Source organism: Mytilus trossulus, chromosome 13, assembly GCF_036588685.1.
Source record: "Mytilus trossulus isolate FHL-02 chromosome 13, PNRI_Mtr1.1.1.hap1, whole genome shotgun sequence".
In the NCBI taxonomy this organism is placed as follows: domain Eukaryota; kingdom Metazoa; phylum Mollusca; class Bivalvia; order Mytilida; family Mytilidae; genus Mytilus; species Mytilus trossulus.
In genome coordinates this window covers 50,144,361-50,167,500 of record NC_086385.1, presented here as the reverse complement: position 1 = coordinate 50,167,500, position 23,140 = coordinate 50,144,361, and the positions used below count along the sequence as shown (strand labels likewise).

The 23,140-nt window shown below is 31.4% G+C and overlaps 1 protein-coding gene across 1 annotated transcript; it reads right to left on the bottom strand.

Annotated features, from left to right (window-relative positions):
• Nucleotides 1-1,310: 1,310 nt before the first annotated feature.
• Nucleotides 1,311-22,788, bottom strand: LOC134694659 (uncharacterized). The gene is made up of 12 exons (XM_063555702.1): nucleotides 22,645-22,788; nucleotides 20,972-21,101; nucleotides 13,663-13,804; nucleotides 12,272-12,642; nucleotides 11,541-11,590; nucleotides 10,626-10,714; nucleotides 8,867-8,976; nucleotides 7,588-7,734; nucleotides 6,909-7,039; nucleotides 5,758-5,864; nucleotides 4,584-4,643; nucleotides 1,311-4,010 (listed from the first exon to the last, which is right to left on the bottom strand). The coding sequence occupies exons 1-12, from the start codon at nucleotides 22,733-22,735 to the stop codon at nucleotides 4,008-4,010; spliced, it is 1,431 nt and encodes a 476-aa protein (XP_063411772.1). The 5' UTR covers nucleotides 22,736-22,788; the 3' UTR covers nucleotides 1,311-4,007.
• Between the last annotated feature and the right edge of the window lie 352 nt (nucleotides 22,789-23,140).

The following is a 23,140-nucleotide window of genomic DNA, read 5'->3' as shown; positions in this document are numbered from 1 at the left end:
TTCATAATATGTGGGTCATCACATTGCTAATGTTCATATATTTGTCAAAGAACAAGGATTTACAAAAATAAATAAAATTAAGAATGGAAATGGGGAATGTGTCAAAGAGACAACAACCCGACCAAAAAATAAAAAAAACAACAGCAGAAGGTCACCAACAGGTCTTCAATGTAGCGAGAAATTCCCGCACCCGGAGGCGTCCTTCAGCTGGCCCCTAAACAAATATATACTAGTTCAGCGATAATGAACACCATACTAATTTCCAAATTGTACACAAGAAACTAAAATTAAAATAATACAAGACTAGCAAAGGCCAGAGGCTCCCGACTTGGGACAGGCGCAAAAATGCATGCATTAATTTCTTAATTTACAGCATTTGTCTGAGGATTAATTAAAATAAATCTATACATTCATCAGTAGTATTATATTTCATGTTTTTGCTTCTTCAGCTACAAGTGCACAGCACTTCTATAAAAATTTGCATTAGAAAACATGAATCAGTTCATATGTATAAAGGTTCATAAAATATGTTTCAGCATCAGAGTATGTAATATGAGAAAATAAACTGAAGTTTAGGCATACAAAAAATACAAAAATAAGTTTGCAAAGCATTAATATAAACTACTAATAAAAATTAGAAATAAATAAAATAAATCATTTTGCCTAATCCACCAGGGACAATAACTCTGACTAAAGAACAGATCACAGATGTTTCAAACATAAAAAGGTATAAACACAATGACTACAATTCAGCTAGTATACAAATGATTAGGCAACAGAACAAAACGTATATTATTATTCAATAAACAATGGCATATGAAAGATTCAGCTAAAAAAGTTAAGTCTTTGTTTCTGAAGTGAGAAATATTATCCATTCATTGGTAGTTTGTTGGAATAGTCTAATGTGATTTACAATTATAATAACTGCCACTATTTGTTTCATATCTTTAATTTAAATTTCACACAATATGGCAAAGTCCTAAAGAGATGAATATGGAATATTCATCTGAAAAATCCGAACTTATATTTATTTAAAGTAGTACCTAACACTACAGGGAGATAACTCTGTAAAATCAGCTAAATGTTTTAATTACGTTGTGTTAATAAGGGAATATTACGCTTCTCAATGATAAAAATTAGTGTTTGTCAAACTGGCATATAACCAGTGTAATTTTTCTGATAAAATGGTTGGTTCAAATTTTTTAAATTTTATATATTTTTGTCAAAGGGTCAAAGTATATACTTTTTCAAAACTTTATGAAAATTAAACAAGCCAAATTAATTTTAGTGAAGGTGGTGGGTAACACCTTAAAGAGCTTTTAATAACATTTGATTTCAGTTGACCATTTGTATTCAATGTTATATTTAGTGGATATGGACATGGTCATATTACAAGCTAATAAAGATATCTCAACTTTGTAACTATTGTTTTATCCATTTGAATTTCTAGTGTTAATGCATTTCCCTATATTATGATAGGATAAGACTGAAGTTCAAAATAAATTATATTCTTGGGCCTAAAAGTGACCTGTTAAAATGTGCCATCTCCTTTCACTAATTAGTATAGTAAAGGAAAGGTGTCTTGTTCTTATTTTCCATAAGGGGTCAATGGTATACTAGACTATAACTTCACTGAAAACCAGTTTGGAAGGGCATTAAATTTTACAATTAATTTTAAACTTTTCATTTAATCTCATAGTTTAAAAAAACACATTATGAAAATATAAATACAATAAATATAATACTATTTGTATGTAAACCTTTTTTTTATATAAACTACAACATTTCAAATAAAACAATTTGCACATGCAGTGAAATTTGTTTAAAACAATCTTTGTATAAAGGTATTTGATTTCAACCATTCATACTATTCCTTTTACAGGACAACATTTTGTTAAATTTCACAACTTCTGTACATTTTCACATTTACAAGGTTTTTGAGACACTTTCTAACATAATTTGTTTACAAGAATTTTGAAATGAAACAATCAGAGTTTGAAATAATATAATGCCCCTTTTTGAATATTTTTTTATGAGGGCTATTCTTGAAAAAAATGTATGGGGGTTGGAAGGCAGTTTTTGTCAGCACCCGCCACCCAGACAATTGTAATAGAGAATTATAGTGCATTATAGTGTGAAAAGTTGCTCTGATACCCATCACCCATGTATTATTAATACCATGTCTCTTCCAACCCCCCAACACATTTTTTTCTGGAATAGCCCTGAGTAAAATTGTACACAATATATGTAGAATGTACATTTGTCCATGGTACACAGATAATGACTCCATTTGCATATAATTTTATAAATGGACACAACAAAAGAACCCTTTACTTATTTAAATTTTAACTGAGTTTTGTGGTAATAAACATTAAGTATTAAGTTTCATAAAATTTGGTTGAAGCAAACTAAAATTAGAGAATGGAAAAGAAAAATTCAGCCATTTTTCTTATTTAAAAAGGGGCATAACTTTAAAAATGTAGCAGTGACCGCACCCAAATTCAAACTTGATATGTGTTTTGTGGTAAGCATTATTTATAAGTTTCATAACATTTGGTTGAGGCACACTGAAGTTTGAAGAAATACCAATTTCAGGACATTAGGATAGATATAGAGACCAATGTACAATCAGACAAGGCTTAAACTTGATGCCCATTTTGCTACCGAGTGGGGAGTAAAAATATCTATTTAACACTAAGCATTGAAGCCATCCAAATTAATTGTTTTGTTGCTTAGGCCTGCAATTTTGTACTAAAATGTGTATGAAATCAATGTTCACATACCTGGCTATTCTCAATCTAGCAGATCACATCTCATTTTATGATATATATATGTATTTTGAATAAAATTACACCATTTCACCATAAGGAAATAAATAATATTAATTATCCCTATTTTGTGTATTTTTCCTTTGATCTTTTTTAGTGATAATTTTTCATATCATGCTTCTCCCCCTTGATATGGAAAAACATCGCTAGAAACTAAGAAGACATGTGGCATCGCTTAGGAAATTGACATGAAATTGACAATGTCATCAAAGGTAAAAAAGCGATAAACAGATGATCATTGGTCATCTCAACTCGATTGCTTTTCTCACTTTTGACATCCTGGCTCAAGCGAGTAAATCTATCTCGTTGAGATAATCAACCATAATTTATAATTATCTTTTAAGGAAAACATGAAGTAAAAAGACAACAGTTTATAATCCCCTTTGAAATGAGCTGTCAAATTGACAACAAACAAGGTCAACAGTGAATATAATCATTATCAAATTTTACCTCTATTTCTTAATCATTATCAAATTTGACCTCTATTTCTTAATCATTATCAAATTTGACCTCTTTTCCTTAATCATTATCAAATTTGACCTCTATTTCTTAATCATTATCAAATCTGACCTCTATTTCTTAATCATTATCAAATTTGACCTCTATTTCTTAATCGTTATCAACATATTTAATTTTGAAAAGCATCAGTTGAAGATTCTCAAGTTAAAGCATTGAAACTACTGGAACAGCTATACCAACCCAAATCCATAATGGCATTTCTGTCCGAAAAAAAATAACCAATGCTTATGATAAATACAAGAAAGAATCCACACTCAGGGGTGGTCACAAAGGACATCAAAAAGATTTGCCCATTCCTGTAACAGACAGCCAGAAATAACAAAATCCCAATGATATGTAGTGTATGTACCAATATATAATATAAATTGAAAAATGAAAATGAAAACTGCAGCAAATGAAGAAGGTCCCCATTCCTTGAAAGAAACTCTTTCTAAATCAAAACAAAATATATGCTTCAATTGCTTTGTGCAGATTTGATTTTAACTTTACACTTATGTAATTGGCTATTGCATAAAAATACTTATTTCAAACTCTGATAAATAAACGTTCTAATAATTCTAATGGTGAAGTTCTATGACATATTGTTAAATCTATCACACTTTTAGTTTTTCCCAACTGATGGACGGAATCTTTCTGTGAATATCTTCCTTTAAACCATTGTCACTGAAATGTTAAAAAACAATGCTGAATTTGAAGTAAAATGGTTTATAAGAGATGATAGACTAAATAATATTTCATCAAAAAACCAAAATTGCACAATATCATATTTTTCTCTGACTGTAAATATCGTATGTTCACTTAATCCATAGGATGTTGGATGTGTACTGATTAATAATTTTGTCTTAGATAGATGATTATTTTGTGTAGTTGTTATTGACTCATGAACTTGCTGCCAGTTACTGCTAGTACTCTCAGATCTGCCCTTATTGTTGTTAGAGATGAGAATGGATTCAATACCTTACCACCTCAGGTCTGTGTTTATGTTTGATATTTTTCTTCTTTATATTGATCTGATGAGTTGAGTCTTTTTTAACAAATTTTTCTGGTTTGTTCTTATGGAACTTTTATGAATACTGTCAAATGCACTGTAAGCCAAGAGAGCAATCCCTGACAGTTTCATATAACTACATGTAATTACAATCCTGTAAAATGAAAAATAACAATGTATTGAAAACAGATACTGTTAGATTGCTGTTTCCTAAGACATAACTAAGACTTTTTTCTATTCATACTTACCAGTTTTGTTACTTCTTCTATTTTTCCTTCTCTACTTGGAGTCTTCAATAATTTTGGAGGCTGAAAAAAAACCAAGTTGAACTTTGAACTATTGCACAATAACGATACCTCTGTTTGAATTGTAAGGTTAATTATATTTGATGAATAATAGATGTAAAATGGTATTAAAAAAACAATATTTATACAAAACTGAAATTAATCAATCTATATTGTACATTTTCTAATTATATGGAAGGTAATAAATGATAGTTTTTTAAAAAAATATTTTAAACTTTAGGAATATCTATAATAAAGAACAATTTTATTTACATAACAGTTATTGAAACAATGGTCATTATCATGCTAAATGTACTGCCTACATGACAGTGGTATTGACTTAGACAATCCCAGTTGCAGTCAATATCACTGTCCTACAGGCAGTCCATGTATAATGATAATGACCAGTTCTTCACTAATTAGTATGTTTATTTCATTGAGGAACCATATTTTTACAAATTCTCATAAATTAAAAAATTTCAAAGCAAACTCTAGTTATTGTACATTTCTATTGCAACAAGTAAAGACCAGTCGTAGTTATACATGTAGCTATAAGTCATTGTCATTCATTTCAGTGCAATTTTTCAGTAAATAAATACTAAATAAAGTGTTCTATAATTTTATTATTTACGAAAACATATGGTAAACAATTCAACAACTTAAATATAAGGTTGAAAACAGGGAAAAGTTTTATTCAAGGAACATCTCTCTTAATATGTACAAGTCCGTTAACGAACGTTTTTTCAGGTCCGTTTTGTTCTGTTATTGACCAATGGAATTAATTACTGTAGATTAAAGAATGTCATCTGGCCCCTTTTTATCCAATAAGAGAAGCTAATTCTTAACCCATATGAAATAACATGATTTGCATGCTTTTATACATGTTGTCAACATATATTTGTTTCACCTAACAGTAGTTCCACTGGAAACTTTGTTATAAACAATGTCTAAAAAAAACTGACAACGCCATGGCTAAAAATGAAAAAGACAAACAATAATACACATGACACAACATAGAAAACTAAAGAATAAACAACACAAACCCCACCAAAAACTTGGGGTGATCTCAGGGGCACCGGAAGGGTAAACAGAACAACTTTAATGATCTATCTTGTTGTTTTGACTGTAAAGTATTTACCTTTTTATTAACTTTACAAAGTATTTCTTGGAGGGGAACAAATATACCATGGTCCTTCTTACAAGAATAGTATCTTTTACTTTTATAAAATCCATCATGCTGTCCGGCTGAAAATATATAATTATAACATTTTTGTCATAATTGTTTATATTTTTTTAGCATCCACATGTAAACATATAACATGAAAATTTTGTGACACATTTGCACTGCTAATTTGGGCTTTCAATAAAGACATCATCAGACTTAAGTTGAAGGAGTTTTACTTAATTTTCATCTAAAAATCCTTGAAGTTTAACTGTTATGTTTTATGCAATACTGTGCATTCTTTTTGACATCAGAATGCAATAAAATAACAAAGTTGATAAGTTTTCTTGATATGATAGAATTACAAAGCAACTGAGCAGGTTATCATAGAAACAACAAGAATTTGTCCATAGTACATGGATGCCCCACTCGCACTATCATTTTCTATGTTCAGTGGACCGTGAAAATGATGTCAAAACTTTAATTTAGAATTAAAATTAGAAATATCATATCATAGGGAACATGTGTACTAAGTAGTTTTTGATGTAACTTTAACTTCATCAAAAACTACCTTGACCAAAAACTTTTACCTGAATTTCGCACTATCATTTTCTATGTTCAGAGGACCATGAAATTGGGGTCAAAGCTATAATTTGGCATTAAAATTAGAAAGATCCTATCATGGGGAACATGTGTACTAAGTTTCAAGTTGATTGGACTTCAACTTCATCAAAAACTACCTTGACCAAAAACTTTACCCTGAAGAGAACGGATGCACAGACGGACAAACAGACACACAGAAGCACAGACGGACAAACGGAGGCACAGACCAGAAAACATCATGCCCCTCTACTATCAAAGGTGGGGCATAAAAAAAGTATATTTGATAATGGATTTTAGTGGCAAAATGCAAATATTTTTACATTTTGTTATATTTTTATTCATTTGGATATGTTCTAGCTTTGGTCATAGTCTATGACTCATCGGTACCAGTTTCAGAGATCCAATAACAAATTATCATTTAAAATATATTCAAATTCTTAAAGTTTAAATAAGTCTATTGAAATATTTATATTACATTAAAATGAATACAACAATACATCAGTTATCTGATAAAAAAGTTATACCTGGTTGAGCAAGTTCAAGGCCAACATATAACACATCTGGTGTGTTGTCAAGGTGACCAATATAACAAATTCTTCCAGTCTTGTCTCCCTTGGCAACAACATAATCACCTTGTTGCACTTGCAGTTTATAGCTAAAAAATATAACATATGTTAATATAAATCTTAATACTACAATAACTGTGGGTTTTTTTGTAAGGGAAGATAACTCAGATAATGCAACTTTTATGAAGGAATGTGTTATGAATTTAGCTATTTTGTTTAGAAAGATGACAATGAGATCTGTGATCCTAACCAGTTGTATTATATTTTAAAAGCACATTATAACCTGTCTTATATTTAAAAAAAAAAATAAAAAAAAAATAACATAATATGTTTATAAACACTTCATACTACACAAAGTTCTATCGATTTTAATTTCATTACCCAATCTGTTCAGGACAAGTATAAACCAGGTACAGAAATTAGTATACAAATCTTTATAGACTATGTATTTGAAATTCAATATTAATGAAATAAGTTTTATATTATATTTGAAGAAGTTACAAACCAGTTATGTTTTTTTGTGTAGCAATGTATACATACATATCAAGCCATACCCAACAAAAATTAGGTGAACATTGTAATTAACAACACACAAGTCAACAACTAAATACATGGATGATCATGTATTAAAGCATACCTAACAGAAAATTTCTGTGCGTCATTTACATCTTCATCCCCACTCCTGACAGCAGACTCACAACGAGAACATTTACAGCCTTTGATTGGCTGAGAACAAACACTTGTCACACTAGGTGATAGGGCTCTGGACCATTTTTTATTAACACTGCAAAATATAAATGTAAAATCTAACTTTCACTAATAAAAAAATACTGACCCAATGAGAGGGACAGAAGGTTCGTTTGGAATATCTAGATTTGTGGTTTGTAAATGGTAAATCTATGGTGCCATTTGTTTTTATCGTTGCTTCTCTTTTAATTGTTTCTGTTGTAAAAGATACCAGAGAGACAATCAAACTCATAGTTTTAGTTTCTTATGTACAATTTGGAAATTAGTATGGCGTTCTTTATCACTGAACTAGTATATATTTGTTGAGGGGCCAAGTGAACGACACCTCCGGGTGCGGGAATTTCTCGCTTCATTGAAGACCTGTTGGTTACCTTCTGCTGTTGTTTTTTCTATGATCGGGTTGTTGTCTCATTGACACTTTCCCCATTTCCATTCTCAATTTTATCATAGATTAAAAATGAACTGACAAAGCCTTGGTTAAAAATAAAAAGACAAATAGACAAATAATAGTACAGAAGACACAACAGGTCATGGTGTTATTATCAGACTTCTTATTGCCTCCTTTATATCTGCTCTCTCTTTTAATACTAAATATATTTTACCAGTTTTTTGCTGTATAATACTGAACTCTTATCAAGAAATCTTAGAAAAAGACTTTAAAAAATACTGTAAGATTCATTCATTTCCATGTTTAACCACACCACATTTCATATGTTAATGTTTCATGTTAGGAGCCTGTAAATCAGTGGTTTTCATTTGTTGCTGGGTTACATATTTGTTTTTTGTTTATTATTTTGACCATAAATTAGCCATTGAATTTTCTTATTTGAATTGTTTTACATTTGTCTTTTCAGGGCCTTTTATAGTTGACTATGTGGTATGGGCTGTGCTCATTGTCTGTTTATGGTCTGTATAGACATGGTCAGGTTGTTGTCTCTTTGATACATTCTCAATTTTATTACCTTTCTTATAAGTCTGTGAAAATTTTATTCCTTCACCATTTAAATTTGAGGTTCATCTTTACCCCCAAATCCATAATAATTAAGTCAACACAAACAATAAAGAAACCGCAGTATATTCTAGAATTCTCTATACTGAACTCTTATTTCAAAGACTTTTAAAAATGTGTGATACCCAAAGTGTAAATTTTAATCTTTTATCATACCGACCTTTGTATTTTCTGTTTACTGCCCATATAAAGTTTTGGACCTTTGACCTTGTTGTCTGGGTTACTGTGTAATTCATTCTCAATATATAATTTATCAAGGCATTGTTTAACCTAAAAAACAAAAGCAATTACATACAATATACATATATATTTCTGTGAATTAAAGCTTGATGTATTGTATGGGCAACCATTATGTCTATTGTTGAAGATGAAATGTTGAGTATTTATTTAACCTTTACCATGTGGTGACCGTCATTTGACGGGTGTACCTAATAACCGTTATTTGGCTCCAATGGTGTTCCATACTTTTAGAAGTCCACTTTATGATATTTATTTAAAAAGTTATGCATGTTCCTTCAACCTGAGGTTATCCATATTCACGTTTCTCATGTATCTGAGCATTTTGAGCACAAAGACAGACTTGGAAAATTGAAATTGGCTAAAACTTGGTTTCTGGAGGGATGGGCTTCACATCTGTATCTTACACAAGAAGTTCAAAGGCATAAAACTTGCAAAAATAGTGCAAACCTATGGCCATATAACTACTGATCATCATTTTATTATTGATATACGCATAGGAAACAACTACTTCCGGTTTTGGATCCATTCGAAGTCAAAAATCGGCAAAAATCGTGAAAATCAGTATTTTTGGTCCAAATGACCTTCTGTAGACTGCTGAACCAAGTTCAGATTCACTCCGACCTAACAACTGTTGGAGTCAATTTGTTAACTAGGGTCCACTCTACATGCAGGCTACAGCTGGATACCTTTAACAACATCCCTGAGTGTTCTGGGTCACGAGAAAGGATGAAAAATCAGCAAAATTGACGCTTTTTGCACCTGCTGAACCACTTTGGGGCAAATTCCCGCCCACCCATCCCCGCCTCCTCACTCTGACCACCGCACCCCGTGATCACCTACATTAGATCCAAAGGAATCAATATGCTACAGCAATAGGGCTAAGCTCATTTTCATATAATTTGCATATTTTTGCAAATAAATGAAAATTAGACATTTTCTGAAAACAATACCGCATGGTAAGGGTTAAGCTGCTATTTAAGTCCAATATATCCTTTTGTTGTTTCATGATATTATCTGGGTCTAAATTAAACAACACAAGGTGCAACATTAAAGATTCTTCAAATGCATGGGACATTTGGTAATTATTCCTGGATAAGTAAAAGCTGCAATTTACTTGTCTGATTGGCATGTTAACAAATAATAGTTGAAAATATGGGAAAATACTAATTAAACTGATTTAATTTTCAATCCATTTATGGTTTAAAAATTCTATAATTCCATAAGTAAGTACAAAATTGGGATAAGCTGTTAAATATCATGGTCACTGTCCAAGGAAAGCTTGCTGAAAAGATAATGATGTAATGCTTCTACTTAGATGCATATAGATTTGATACAACATGTTAAAAATAGTTCACACTTTTAAGTACATTTAGCTGTCATCAATTACATGTGTAAGTATTCACCACCTCAAACGATAAACTTAATTGGAAAATTATAAATCATAAACCAAAAATTAAATTAGTGGCCAGAATTAGTATCTCATATATCAACAAACAAAACATATGTATTCTAAAAAAAATGATTTTTAGGAATATTTTTCTGCATAGTGCACATATATGTAAAGGAGTCCAAACAGACATTTTATAAAAAAATTATCTGCATAACTTCGTTCAAATACAAATAACTTTCCATTTTACTAACCAATAGATAGTTCTCAAATATAAGTATTTATTTCTCACCTCAATTTGCTGTAGACATTCTGTAATGTACTTCAAGTCTTTTTCAGCATCAAAGGTACTCTCTAAACCAAACAGTTCATCATAATTATCTGGAAAATATACAGAGTTATCTCTCTTTGTATAAAATGTGCATTTGACTGTAAAATTTACCTGACATAAAATATCCAGCCGTTTTATTCTTTATTCGTGTAATCATTTAATTTTAATTTTTTTTTACACATATTCTAGATAATAACTTGCCAAAGTAAATTGTTCTTACTTCTTCATTTAATTGCAGGATTTCTATCTACATATAATTAACATGTATACATTACAAAAGGTAATTCTGGGAATTAGAAAAATTGGCAAATTAGAAAGACCTTTGAATTAAGTTTGCAAAGTGAACATCAGGAAACAAATTACACATCAAATTTACTTAAGTCAACATATGAAAATCAATAGGTGCAATAAACCAAAAGATAAGTTATGCATGTGTATACAAATCCTTATTATCTAAAAAGGTTTCATGAAATTCTTTAATGTAGTTTGAGAGGAGTTCGGATGACAAGAAACCGGACTGACGGACAAACAGACAGACAGATCAAAAACATTATATCCTCCGCAACTTCATTGCATGGGGTATAATAAGTCATATGCATAACCAGGAGTTATTGTCCCTCCCTTTTATAATGAATCAAACCCCAAAACTCGAAAATGATAAATATGAAAAGTATAAAAAGAAAAAAGGGCTCTCATGTAAATCAATATAACAATTCATCAAGGAGGTTGAAACGTTTTTGAGTTAATATCCATCTTGTTGACAATGAATGGACAGACAGACTCGTACTGACAGACAGATGGTCAACAGTATACCATAATACAACCCTTAAACAGGCCTATAAAAACTAGTATCCAGCTTTATTGCAATACACTTACTTCTGTTGTCTTCAACTTCATACTTTATCTGTTTGGATTTCTGTGATATTCTGAAAGTAATAAATAGTATAGAGTTTCAAATGAGGAAAACTTCAACTTAAACTTCCAGTCCAAATACCTTTTTAGGCAACATGTATGCTCTACAATATTTCTTATCATTGTGTTTACATGTGTGTCAAACTTTCACAACTTTGTTTAATTTCACCATGTTTCAAAGTTATTGCTTTTTTTTAAATGCAAACATCTTTAATATTTTAGCATTATTTTGTTGAATTTCAAAGCCTCACATTGAAGTAACTTTTAACGTTTATTTCAAAGCCAGGAAAGTAGAAAATGCTACTTTAAAACTGGTTCTATATATAATATTATAAAACTTTTAGTGAAAAAGTTCTCATAGAACATGTAGAAAGAGAACTTGTAAAATGTGCCACGTTATTTATTTGGGGGGAAGTATTTATAATTGATAATTACATGAATAAGGTCCAATTTCAGAGTATGCTCAACCTCATCTGTAGTTACAAAAAAAGTCACAAACTTTAGTTTTCAACAAATTACAAATTTTTCAAAGTATTAAACCATATATGCAGACATTCATGACATTGCTAAAGTAAAGGCACTGCATTTAATTTCCAAAAAAAAAAAAAAAGTTTTCCTCATTTAAATTGGTACCAACAACAATAAATTAAACCATAGTACCTTCCACAACTTTTATGTGTACGGTATATAATCACCTGTGATATCTGTCATTTTTCTTGTCTATATTGTGTTTGTCATAGTGTCCTGATGTATGAACCGTAGGTTTAGATTCCACATGAACCGTAGGTTTAGATTCCACATGAACCTCTGCCTTTGTCATCAGACCATTTGTTGTTGGTTTTTGAACATCTGTTTCACTTAAAGGTCCAATATTTTGAACTTGTTGTTCTTGCTGACTGTGTAGACTATCGGCCCTCAATCTCTGTGATAATGGTGATGCGTTAGTACCATTTTGACGAATACTGTTAGGGGATCTCTGCTGACTGTCAGGTCGCTGTCTTACTTTGGGGGAATCACTGATGGTACTTGAGCACTGGCTGCATCTAGAGGGTGGTCTGTAGGGTTCCTGCAATTATTTTAATTTATTTTTCAAAAATTTGCATTCAACACAAAAAATAAAGGAAACACTCAACAGTCATGACAGTACTGTATTTGTAGAGCTGCTGTAGGATTTAATCATGTCCCCCATTAAATAATGTCCACCAAATCTGTTTTCTGAGTAAATATTGTCTCTTAAATATTTTCTTACTGTAGATTCATTATTATTCATTAAATACCAAATTTTGTGGATTATGTTGGTAGAAACAAAAAAAACTCATTTAATAACAAATTTTATATAGGCTTACATGCAGACGCTGAAGCAAAACCACAGAATATCATATCAATGAATATTTTAAGTTTTCCTTAATCAACAAAACTAGTGACTTACTTGGATATGGTATGAAGTATCGTGGATACTTTTGTCAGAGCTCAGGGACGCTGGAGTTGGACTAGTGACTTACTTGGATATGGTATGAAGTATCGTGGATACTTTTGTCAGAGCTCAGGGACGCTGGAGTTGGCCTAGTGACTTACTTGAATATGGTATGAAGTATCGTGGATACTTTTGTCAGAGCTCAGGGACGCTGGAGTTGGACTAGAGACTTACTTGGATATGGTATGAAGTATCGTGGATACTTTTGTCTGAGCTCAGGGACGCTGGAGTTGGACTAGTGACTTACTTGGATATGGTATGAAGTATCGTGGATACTTTTGTTAGAGCTCAGGGACACTGGAGTTGGCCTAGTGACTTACTTGGATATGGTATGAAGTATCGTGGATACTTTTGTCAGAGCTCAGGGACGCTGGAGTTGGCCTAGTGACTTACTTGAATATGGTATGAAGTATCGTGGATACTTTTGTCAGAGCTCAGGGACGCTGGAGTTGGACTAGAGACTTACTTGGATATGGTATGAAGTATCGTGGATACTTTTGTCTGAGCTCAGGGACGCTGGAGTTGGACTAGTGACTTACTTGGATATGGTATGAAGTATCGTGGATACTTTTGTTAGAGCTCAGGGACACTGGAGTTGGCCTAGTGACTTACTTGGATATGGTATGAAGTATCGTGGATACTTTTGTCAGAGCTCAGGGACGCTGGAGTTGGACTTGTGGAATGTGATGTTGGTCGACTGCCTGATCTCAATTCTTGATTCTCTTTTGTCAGGAGTAGAACTTTCTTTTCTAGACTGAAATTAAACATTAAAATAATTTTCAAAAAAATGATAATTTTTGTCAGATGAGTTTAAAATTGTTAAAAAGATGCCTAAAGTCAATGAAGGTTATAATAAAGATTAATATTCTATAAGTTTTGACTAACACAGAAGAACTAAGAAGTACAACGAATACATGTTCATTTTTGTTTAACTAAAATTTTGTCCATCTTTTTCACTCAAATTTTTTTCTTCAATATATTTCATATTCATGATATTTGTGAAAAGTTAGTTGTAGATTACTACATGTAAATATTTTTTTCTGTTTTTTTAAATTCATTTGCAGATCCCATAGCCATGATAGCTATAAGGTTATAAGGCACATGATACATTTTAATGCAACAGAGTGATTTTTTTTCTAAGAAAATGTTCACCAACATGATCTAGTCAAATCAAATACATGTTTATGATTATTATCAGATAAAAAAAATATACATGTGCTACATTTAGCATGTTTACGTGAAGATATAAATGCAGTAGAAATTTAAACACCAACTCAAAATTTGTAGGACATTTTTAACCTTTTAAAATTAACAGACAGGCTTAACTTTTTCTTTCAACATATAATTCCACAAGTTCCTATTATCATGATAATATATATACAGATTTTTGTAAAAAAAGAAATGGAATCCCTCCTTTTGTTTTAGAGCTAACGATTAAAAATAACTTCAAAAAAATTTCCCAATATGATGCAGTTTGACAATATATCAAAAACCATTTTATGTTAGTGTAAAGCAAAATTATATCAGGGTAAAATTTGACCCGTAGGAAAAAATGTCACAGCAGTTGTTATTTTTTTATCCGGAGGAAAATATTTCCCTGGGATATTTTACCTTTGCCATGAAATTCTATCTGGGTAGTAAATTTATTTAAAAGTTATTAGAAACCAGATGCTCCGCAGGGCGTAGCTTTATACGACCGCAGAGGTTGAACCCTGAACGGTTGGGGCAAGTATGGACACAACATTCAAGCTGGATTCAGCTCTAAATTTGGATTGTGATTTTTAAATAGTTGACACAGCATAGGTTTCTGACACATAATGAATGTGTTCTAATGAACTTAAAATTTTTGTTTTCTCTTAGAGCAATTCACTATGCTGTTGAATATTAATCCTCTCAAAAAAATGTTAGAAGAAATTTTCTTTTTATTTATGGAATTTCAAATGAGAACCAGATGCTTCGCAGGGCGTAGCTTTATACGACCGCAGAGGTTGAACCCTGAACAGTTGGGGCAAGTATGGACACAACATTCAAGCTGGATTCAGCTCTAAATTTGGATTGTGATTAAATAGTTGACACAGCATAGGTTTCTGACACAGAATGAATGTGTTCTAATGAACTTAAAATTTTTGTTTTCTCTTAGAGCAATTCACTATGCTGTTGAATATTAATCCTCTCAAAATAATGTTTGAAGAAATTTTCTTTTTATTTATAAGAAAAATTGAACCCAATTTTTTAATCACATCCCCCTTTCCCTTATTCCAAAATTAATCTCAATTAAATATTCTAATGCAACAATAACTACTCATTTAAATACATCAAAAAATAAACTGTAAATAAAATGTAAAAAAACTGCTTGTTATCACTGAATGGTAAAGATTATTTAAATTTATCAGTTGGTAGTAAAAAGTGAATATACATTGTATATTGTATATAACAAAGATTTAAGTTGATTCTGGACAAAGAAAGATAACTCCAATTAAAAAAAATTCTTGCAATAAGATATTTCTTGCTTACTATTTTGGACAAAGAAAGATAACTCTAATTAAAAAAAAATTTGCTATTTCACAATATTGTGAAATTAGATATTTCTTGCCATTGCACAATACTGTGCAATTGAAAAGACTTGCTATTCCACAATACTTAATATAATAATTTTAGATCCTGATTTGGACCAACTTGAAAACTGGGCCCATAATCAAAAATCTAAGTACATGTTTAGATTCAGCATATCAAAGAGGCCCAAGAATTTAATTTTTGTTAAAATCAAACTTAGTTTAATTTTGGACTCTTTGGACCTTAATGTAGGCCAATTTGAAAACGGGACCAAAAATGAACAATCTACATACACAGTTAGATTTGGCATATCAAAGAACCCCATTTATTCAATTTTTGATGAAATCAAAAAAGTTTAATTTTGGACCCCGATTTGGGCCAACTTGAAAACTGGGCCAATAATAAAAAAAAAGTTCATTTTTAGATTCAGCATATCAAAGAACCCCAAGGATTCAATTTTTGTTAAAATCAAACTAAGTTTAATTTTGGACCTTTTGGACCTTAATGTAGACCAATTTGAAAACGGGACCAAAAGTTAAGAATCTACATACACAGTTAGATTCGGCATATCAAAGAACCCCAATTATTCAATTTTGATGAAATCAAACAAAGTTTAATTTTGGACCCTTTGGGCCCCTTTTTCCTAAACTGTTGGGACCAAAACTCCCAAAATCAATACCAACTTTCCTTTTATGGTCATTAACCTTGTGTTTAAATTTCATTGATTTCTATTTACTTATACTAACGTTATGGTGCGAAAACCAAGAAAAATGCTTATTTGGGTCCCTTTTTGGCCCCTAATTCCTAAACTGTCACTGACTGTTGGGACCTAAACTCCCAAAATCAATACCAATCTTCCTTTTGTGGTCATAAACATTATGTTTAAATTTCATTGATTTCTATTTACTTAAACTAAAGTTATTGTGCGAAAACCCAGAATAATGTTTATTTGGGCCCTTTTTTGGCCCCTAATTCCTAAACTGTTAAAACCAAAACTCCCAAAATCAATCCCAACCTTTCTTTTGTGGTCATCAACCTTGTGTCAAAATTTCATAGATTTCTATTAACTTAAACTAAAGTTATGGTGCGAAAACCAAGAAAATGCTTATTTGGGCCCTTTTTGGCCCCTAATTCCTAAAATGTTGGGACCAAAACTCCCAAAATCAATACCAACCTTCCTTTTATGGTCATAAACCTTGTGTTAAAATTTCATAGATTTCTATTCACTTTTACTAAAGTTAGAGTGCGAAAACTAAAAGTATTCGGACGACGACGACGACGACGACGACGCCAACGTGATAGCAATATACGACGAAATTTTTTTCAAAATTTGCGGTCGTATAAAAATTGAACCCAATTTATAAATTACATCCCCCTTTCCCTTTTTCCAAAACTAATCCCAATTAAAATATTCTAATGGAGTTTGCAACAATAACTACTCATTTAAATACATCATAAAATATTAAGATGTAAAAAAACTGCTTGTTATCACTGAATGGTAAAGATTATTTAAATTTATCAGTTGGTAGTAAAAAATGAATATACATTGTATATTGTATATAACAAAGATTTAAGTTGATTCTGGACAAAGAAAGATAACTCCAATTAAAAAAATTTCTTGCAATAAGATATTTCTTGCTTACTATTCTGGACAAAGAAAGATAACTTTAATTAAAAAAAAATTTGCTATTTCACAATATTGTGAAATTATATATTTCTTGCCATTGCACAATACTGTGCAATTGAAAAGACTTGCTATTGCACAATACTTTATATAATAATTTTAGATCCTGATTTGGACCAACTTGAAAACTGGGCCCATAATCAAAAATCTAAGTACATGTTTAGATTCAGCATATCAAAGAGGCCCAAGTATTTATTTTTTGTTAAAATCAAACTTAGTTTAATTTTGGACCCTTTAGACCTTAATGTAGGCCAATTTGAAAACGGGACCAAAAATGAAGAATCTACATACACAGTTAGATTTGGCATATCAAAGAACCCCATTTATTCAATTTTTGATGAAATCAAATAAAGTTTAATTTTGGACCCAGATTTGGACCAACTTGAAAACTGGGCCAATAATCAAGAATCTAAGTACATTTTTAGATTCAACATATCAAAGAACCCAACCGATTCATTTTTTGTCAAAATCAAACTAAGTTTAATTTTGGACCCTTTGGACCTTAATGTAGACCAATTTGAAAACATGACCAAAAGTTAAGAATCTACATACACAGTTAGATTCGGCATATCAAAGAACCCCAATTATTCAATTTTGATGAAAATCAAACAAAGTTTAATTTTGGACCCTTTGGGCCCCTTTTTCCTAAACTGTTGGGACCAAAACTCCCAAAATCAATACCAACCTTCCTTTTATGGTCATAAACCTTGTGTTTAAATTTCATAGATTTCTATTTACTTATACTAACTTAAGGGTGTGAAAACCAAGAAAAATGCTTATTTGGGTCCCTTTTTGGCCCCTAATTCCTAAACTGTTGGGACCTAAACTCCCAAAATCAATACCAATCTTCCTTTTGTGGTCATAAACATTATGTTTAAATTTCATTGATTTCTATTTACTTAACCTAAAGTTATTGTGCAAAAACCAAGAATAATGCTTATTTGGGCCCTTTTTTGGCCCCTAATTCCTAAACTGTTGAAACCAAAACTCCCAAAATCAATCCCAACCTTTCTTTTGTGGTCATAAACCTTGTGTCAAAATTTCATAGATTTCTATTAACTTAAGCTAAAGTTATAGTGCGAAAACCAAGAAAATGTTTATTTGGGCCCTTTTTGGCCCCTAATTCCTAAAATGTTGGGACCAAAACTCCCAAAATCAATACCAACCTTCCTTTTATGGTCATAAACCTTGTGTTAAAATTTCATAGATTTCTATTCACTTTTACTAAAGTTAGAGTGCGAAAACTAAAAGTATTCGGACGACGATGCCGACGACGCAGCCAACGTGATAGCAATATACGACGAAAATTTTTTCAAAATTTACGGTCGTATAAAAATGTATCCTTTAAAAATACTATGAAATAATAAAAGTGTATTTGAATTAAAGTGAAATTGTAAAAAAAAAAAAGGTATTATAATGGGAAATAATTTATTATTGAAAAAATTTCCTGAAATATTCAAGTCAGTATCATCCTTTTAAAAAGAAAGTTATCATAAAACATAGGGATTACACCCCAGCTCTATTGTTATACTTCAGAGTTTCTATTTTAGAAACACGTGTAAATTGAATAGATCTATTGTTACGAATAACAATGGATTTTGACCACAGGCTGTGGCAAGCGGGGTTTCTGGAAACCCCTGCTTCTACATCCCGCAAACAAAGTCCATTGTTATTCGTAACAATAGAAATTGATTATTCTTTAAATAGCATGAACACAAGAAATTACTTACAGTGTTCACTACAAATTGTTTCAAGATATTAAAAAACGTTATTTAAGGAAATTCCAATAGGGAAAAAAATTAAGCATTTATTTTAAATTAAAAAAAATCTTCAATTACTCCTTTGCTAAAAGTTATATTTTTTAATCCATGCAGTCATATGTTTCGATTATAAAAAAAGGGGAATTTTAACTCTCGACACCCTCCCCCCCCCCGTTATCCAGTGGCCGATCCGTGGTAGGGGTACTGCGGGTTGGACCAGATTTAAAAGATCAATGTATTTGACTTATCGGAACCCCAGCCCCTTTCTTTTGAATTTGGAACTCCAGCTGGATCAGCCCCTCTTCCGCAAAAGAGAGAGTTACGAAATATTAAATCTGCATCTTTGTATGCTGAGCGTGCCTGGAAGTCGGGTTTCTATTGCAGACACACTTATCCCTTTGTAGGTCCGATTATGAATGTTTATTCATTCACAAGAAGAGGGGGGGGGGGCTTTTTTTCTCTCCATAAAACCGTAAGATAGAAAATATAGTTATGATTACCTTATTACCTTTATTAAACTGATACAGGTAAGTACTTTGGGTTATAATATTGCCTTTATCTTTTAAATTAGTCTCATCTACCAAATCCAACGCTTGCTAAGAATTGTCGTCCGTCTCATACCCTTCCATATTGACAACTGCATGCAAGGAGCATGACGTATTTTTTTGTTTTTAATATGAATACACGATACGGTCAACCTTGAACTGCTGATCAATATAAACCCAAGGATTTATTTGGAATATGCAAAACAACATTGACATTGGTAAAACATACTCACTTGTCAAAGTGTGAACGAAGATAACCAAAAAGGGTTACTAGTGGGTTTTCATGTAATAACCAAAAAATCTTATAAATCATGGTTTGATATTGTCAATAAAAAATATGCTATCGTTTTTTTTTTTCATTTGATAATCAATGTTAACAATATAGAGTTTAGAACGGGGTGTAAGTTAGTTATACACCTCGGGATACGGCATGTCTGGATAAGAAACCCAGACGGCCTCCGGCCGACGGGGTTTCTTATCCAGACATACCTTTCCCTCGGTGTATAACTATTACAGAAAACCAGAAGTAATTTCAAAGATCGTAATTGTGAGAATAATATCATGATTAAATATATACATGTAAAAGTGAGTTGTTTTCAGATCTCAGTACAAATATAAATTTAAAAGTAAGGTAAATATATAGTTGCCTTACTACTGTTAACAGTAATGGAAGAATTTGATTATGATGATATTTTTAACTATAAATAGTTATGTCTGGGGACAGAGATGAAGTTGTTGATTATATGGAAATCAGATAAATCATAGCATAACAATATATTGGAACAAAAGCATGTCATGCATGTTTAACAGCTGGATAGTATTTACCTGTGAAATGTTATCTGTCTTATTAAATGAAGTTGTAAGTCATCTTTTAGTATAAATGAATATATAAAAAATAAGATTGAAGGAAAAATTTCACTATGAAATAGATTCAAAAAAATATTGTATCAATATCTTTAAAATATAAATTGCTCATAATTACTTCCCTTTGATAAATTATGCAAATTTTTTCTACCTTTGCGAAACATTTTATAATTATAGTCAGGTATATATTGATTGTGAGTAACTTACATAGTAGTTAATGGGACTCACGGCTCTGTGAAATATAGTACGGTAAATATATACCGGTACATACTATCCGCATAACACAGATATATTTTCACTCCTCTGGAAAAAATCAACCTGTGAAATACCATGCCTGGAAAAAAATTACCGGGACAAATTATCCTCGGGATAAAATATCACAGAGGAAGAAATTAACCGTTACATTAGCAGCAAAATTAATTCCCTTCTAACTGTTTTGTTTGACTTACCAATAATGGGACATGCTAAAGTATATATAATATTTGTTTAATATTGTTCTCATTAAGTAACAGTACCTTCTTTTTGCTCTCAGTAAATTTGCTACATCTGTACAAAGAGGGACAATTCCTTTTCTTGTACTGTTTACAACAAAGGCTACAGCTCTTGATGCTATCTCTTTATCTTCTACAAGATTTATCTCTCCTCCTGAAACATGTTTAAAGTAATGTTAATTATGGAAGGAACTAGCTAAATTCAGCATTTTGTTCAGTGGTTGTCTTTGGTTCATCTCTGTCAATTTTTTTTCCTTCATCATATTGATTGCTGCTTTTTTCATTTCTCATTTTGTTATGCAGCCCTAATTCTGCATGTTATAACTGACTATAAGGCTGTTTCTCAATTCCACGTCATTTGGAACATGGTCATGATGCTATGCTTGGTGGATAGTTTTATCATTGACAATCACACCACATCTGATTTGTTGCTTTTATAAAATGGTTAATGTACATGTATTTTTACATTACACTCCATTGTTCACCATCACATTACAGTGTCGAAGTTCATGAAATTTGACAAGTAGAACTATTTATTGTGGGGACAAATTTATAAGTCCCAAATTACAGTGGAAAAAATCAATAAAAATCAAAATCAATCTCCTAATCGTATACCTGTTTACCATGTTTACATTTTATATCAGACTTTTTTTATTTTCCAGCAATTGCGTAGAAATCTCTTTCTTTCTTCTGGTCTTGTTTGTCATGAGACCCAGAGTAAATTATATATTGATCAGTTAAGTAAAATATAGGACATGTAGGAAGGAGCCCAATAAAAATTTCATTTTTAATAAATCTTAGATCATGTTGATATGAAAAAAATGCCCAGTGATCGTGTTTCTTTGTTTAAATTGAAAATGAGGTCATAAGTTAAACCCCTAGCAAAAGGACACAATTTGGAAGCATAACGGTATTTCAAATTCTTTTTTAACAGATTTTGAAGTTAAAAAATGTTTGAATTTTAAAAATAATTCATGCAGACTTTCATCCGTCCACTTTCAATGGCAATGCTAACCTTATATTTTATCACCTTATAAAAGGTGGATCCCAACTCTTATCCTCCATTAGTGGGACAAATTTTGTCAATTAATACTTTGCATGAAGGGAATCAAAGAAGGATCCCCCCTTTTTTTTAGGTCAGTCAGTGCCCCCTCATTCCCCTTGTAAATAGTTTTGGATCCACCACTGCTTTTCATATCTTAATTTCAAACTTAGCTTCAATGCCTACATGAGAAGTAATAGAAGGAAAAAGAAAACAAAGGGAGAGTGCGACATTAATACATCATGGAAAAAAGGGGGGACATCTAATCTGACTAAGTAGTATAATTTAACATAAGCCAATCTTTATTCAAACACGAAAAATCTGTTTACATAAAATAATGTGTATCATACATCATGATACAATGTTAAAATATTAACAGAGAGTAATTATAAAAAAGATAACATGAATAATAATAAATTAAAAAATAATTTACAAAGCCTGTGTTTCCTAATACTTTTACGAATATTTATTTAATCAAACATGTTTATAAAAGAACAATTTGTCGACGTGCACATAGTCAAATATTTAATGTTTCTATGAATGAAGACAAAATATCAATACAAAATATCAATATCGACATTTGTTTGTTTACTTTCCCATGAAAGCAGCCCACTCTGAATATTTCATTTCAAAACTTAGACAAATGTTATGTTACCAGTTCCTGCCAATTGTGTTTCCCAACATGGTATCCAGGAATCAGATTGGTCACAGAGTTCATTGCTATGATTTGAATTTAAGTCATCCATTTTGCTTTTAAACTTTTTTGGCTGCTGATGCTGAATCGGACGCCATTTTGGTTTGATTGGGTTGGAATTTGGGGCGCCTTGCAGGGTAATTCAAAGATATAAGATAAACCACGCGCAAAGCGAGACAACTCGATTACCTCGCTCATATTTAACTATTAGAAGTTTTTTTTAAAATGATTTAATTAATTCCTTGGTAAAATATTTGTAGTTGAAATGTTGGTATATTAAGATTCAGTGCCATATGACCAAAATTCAAAATTGAAGACGTTAGAAACGTAACAATACAGTAGCCCAACGTCAGAATGACTTTAGGTAACAGTAATATATTTTCGACGACGATAATTTATTAGAACCGTGCTGTCGCACCTGTTTCGGCCACGTTCGTATATCTATATATTGTTAATT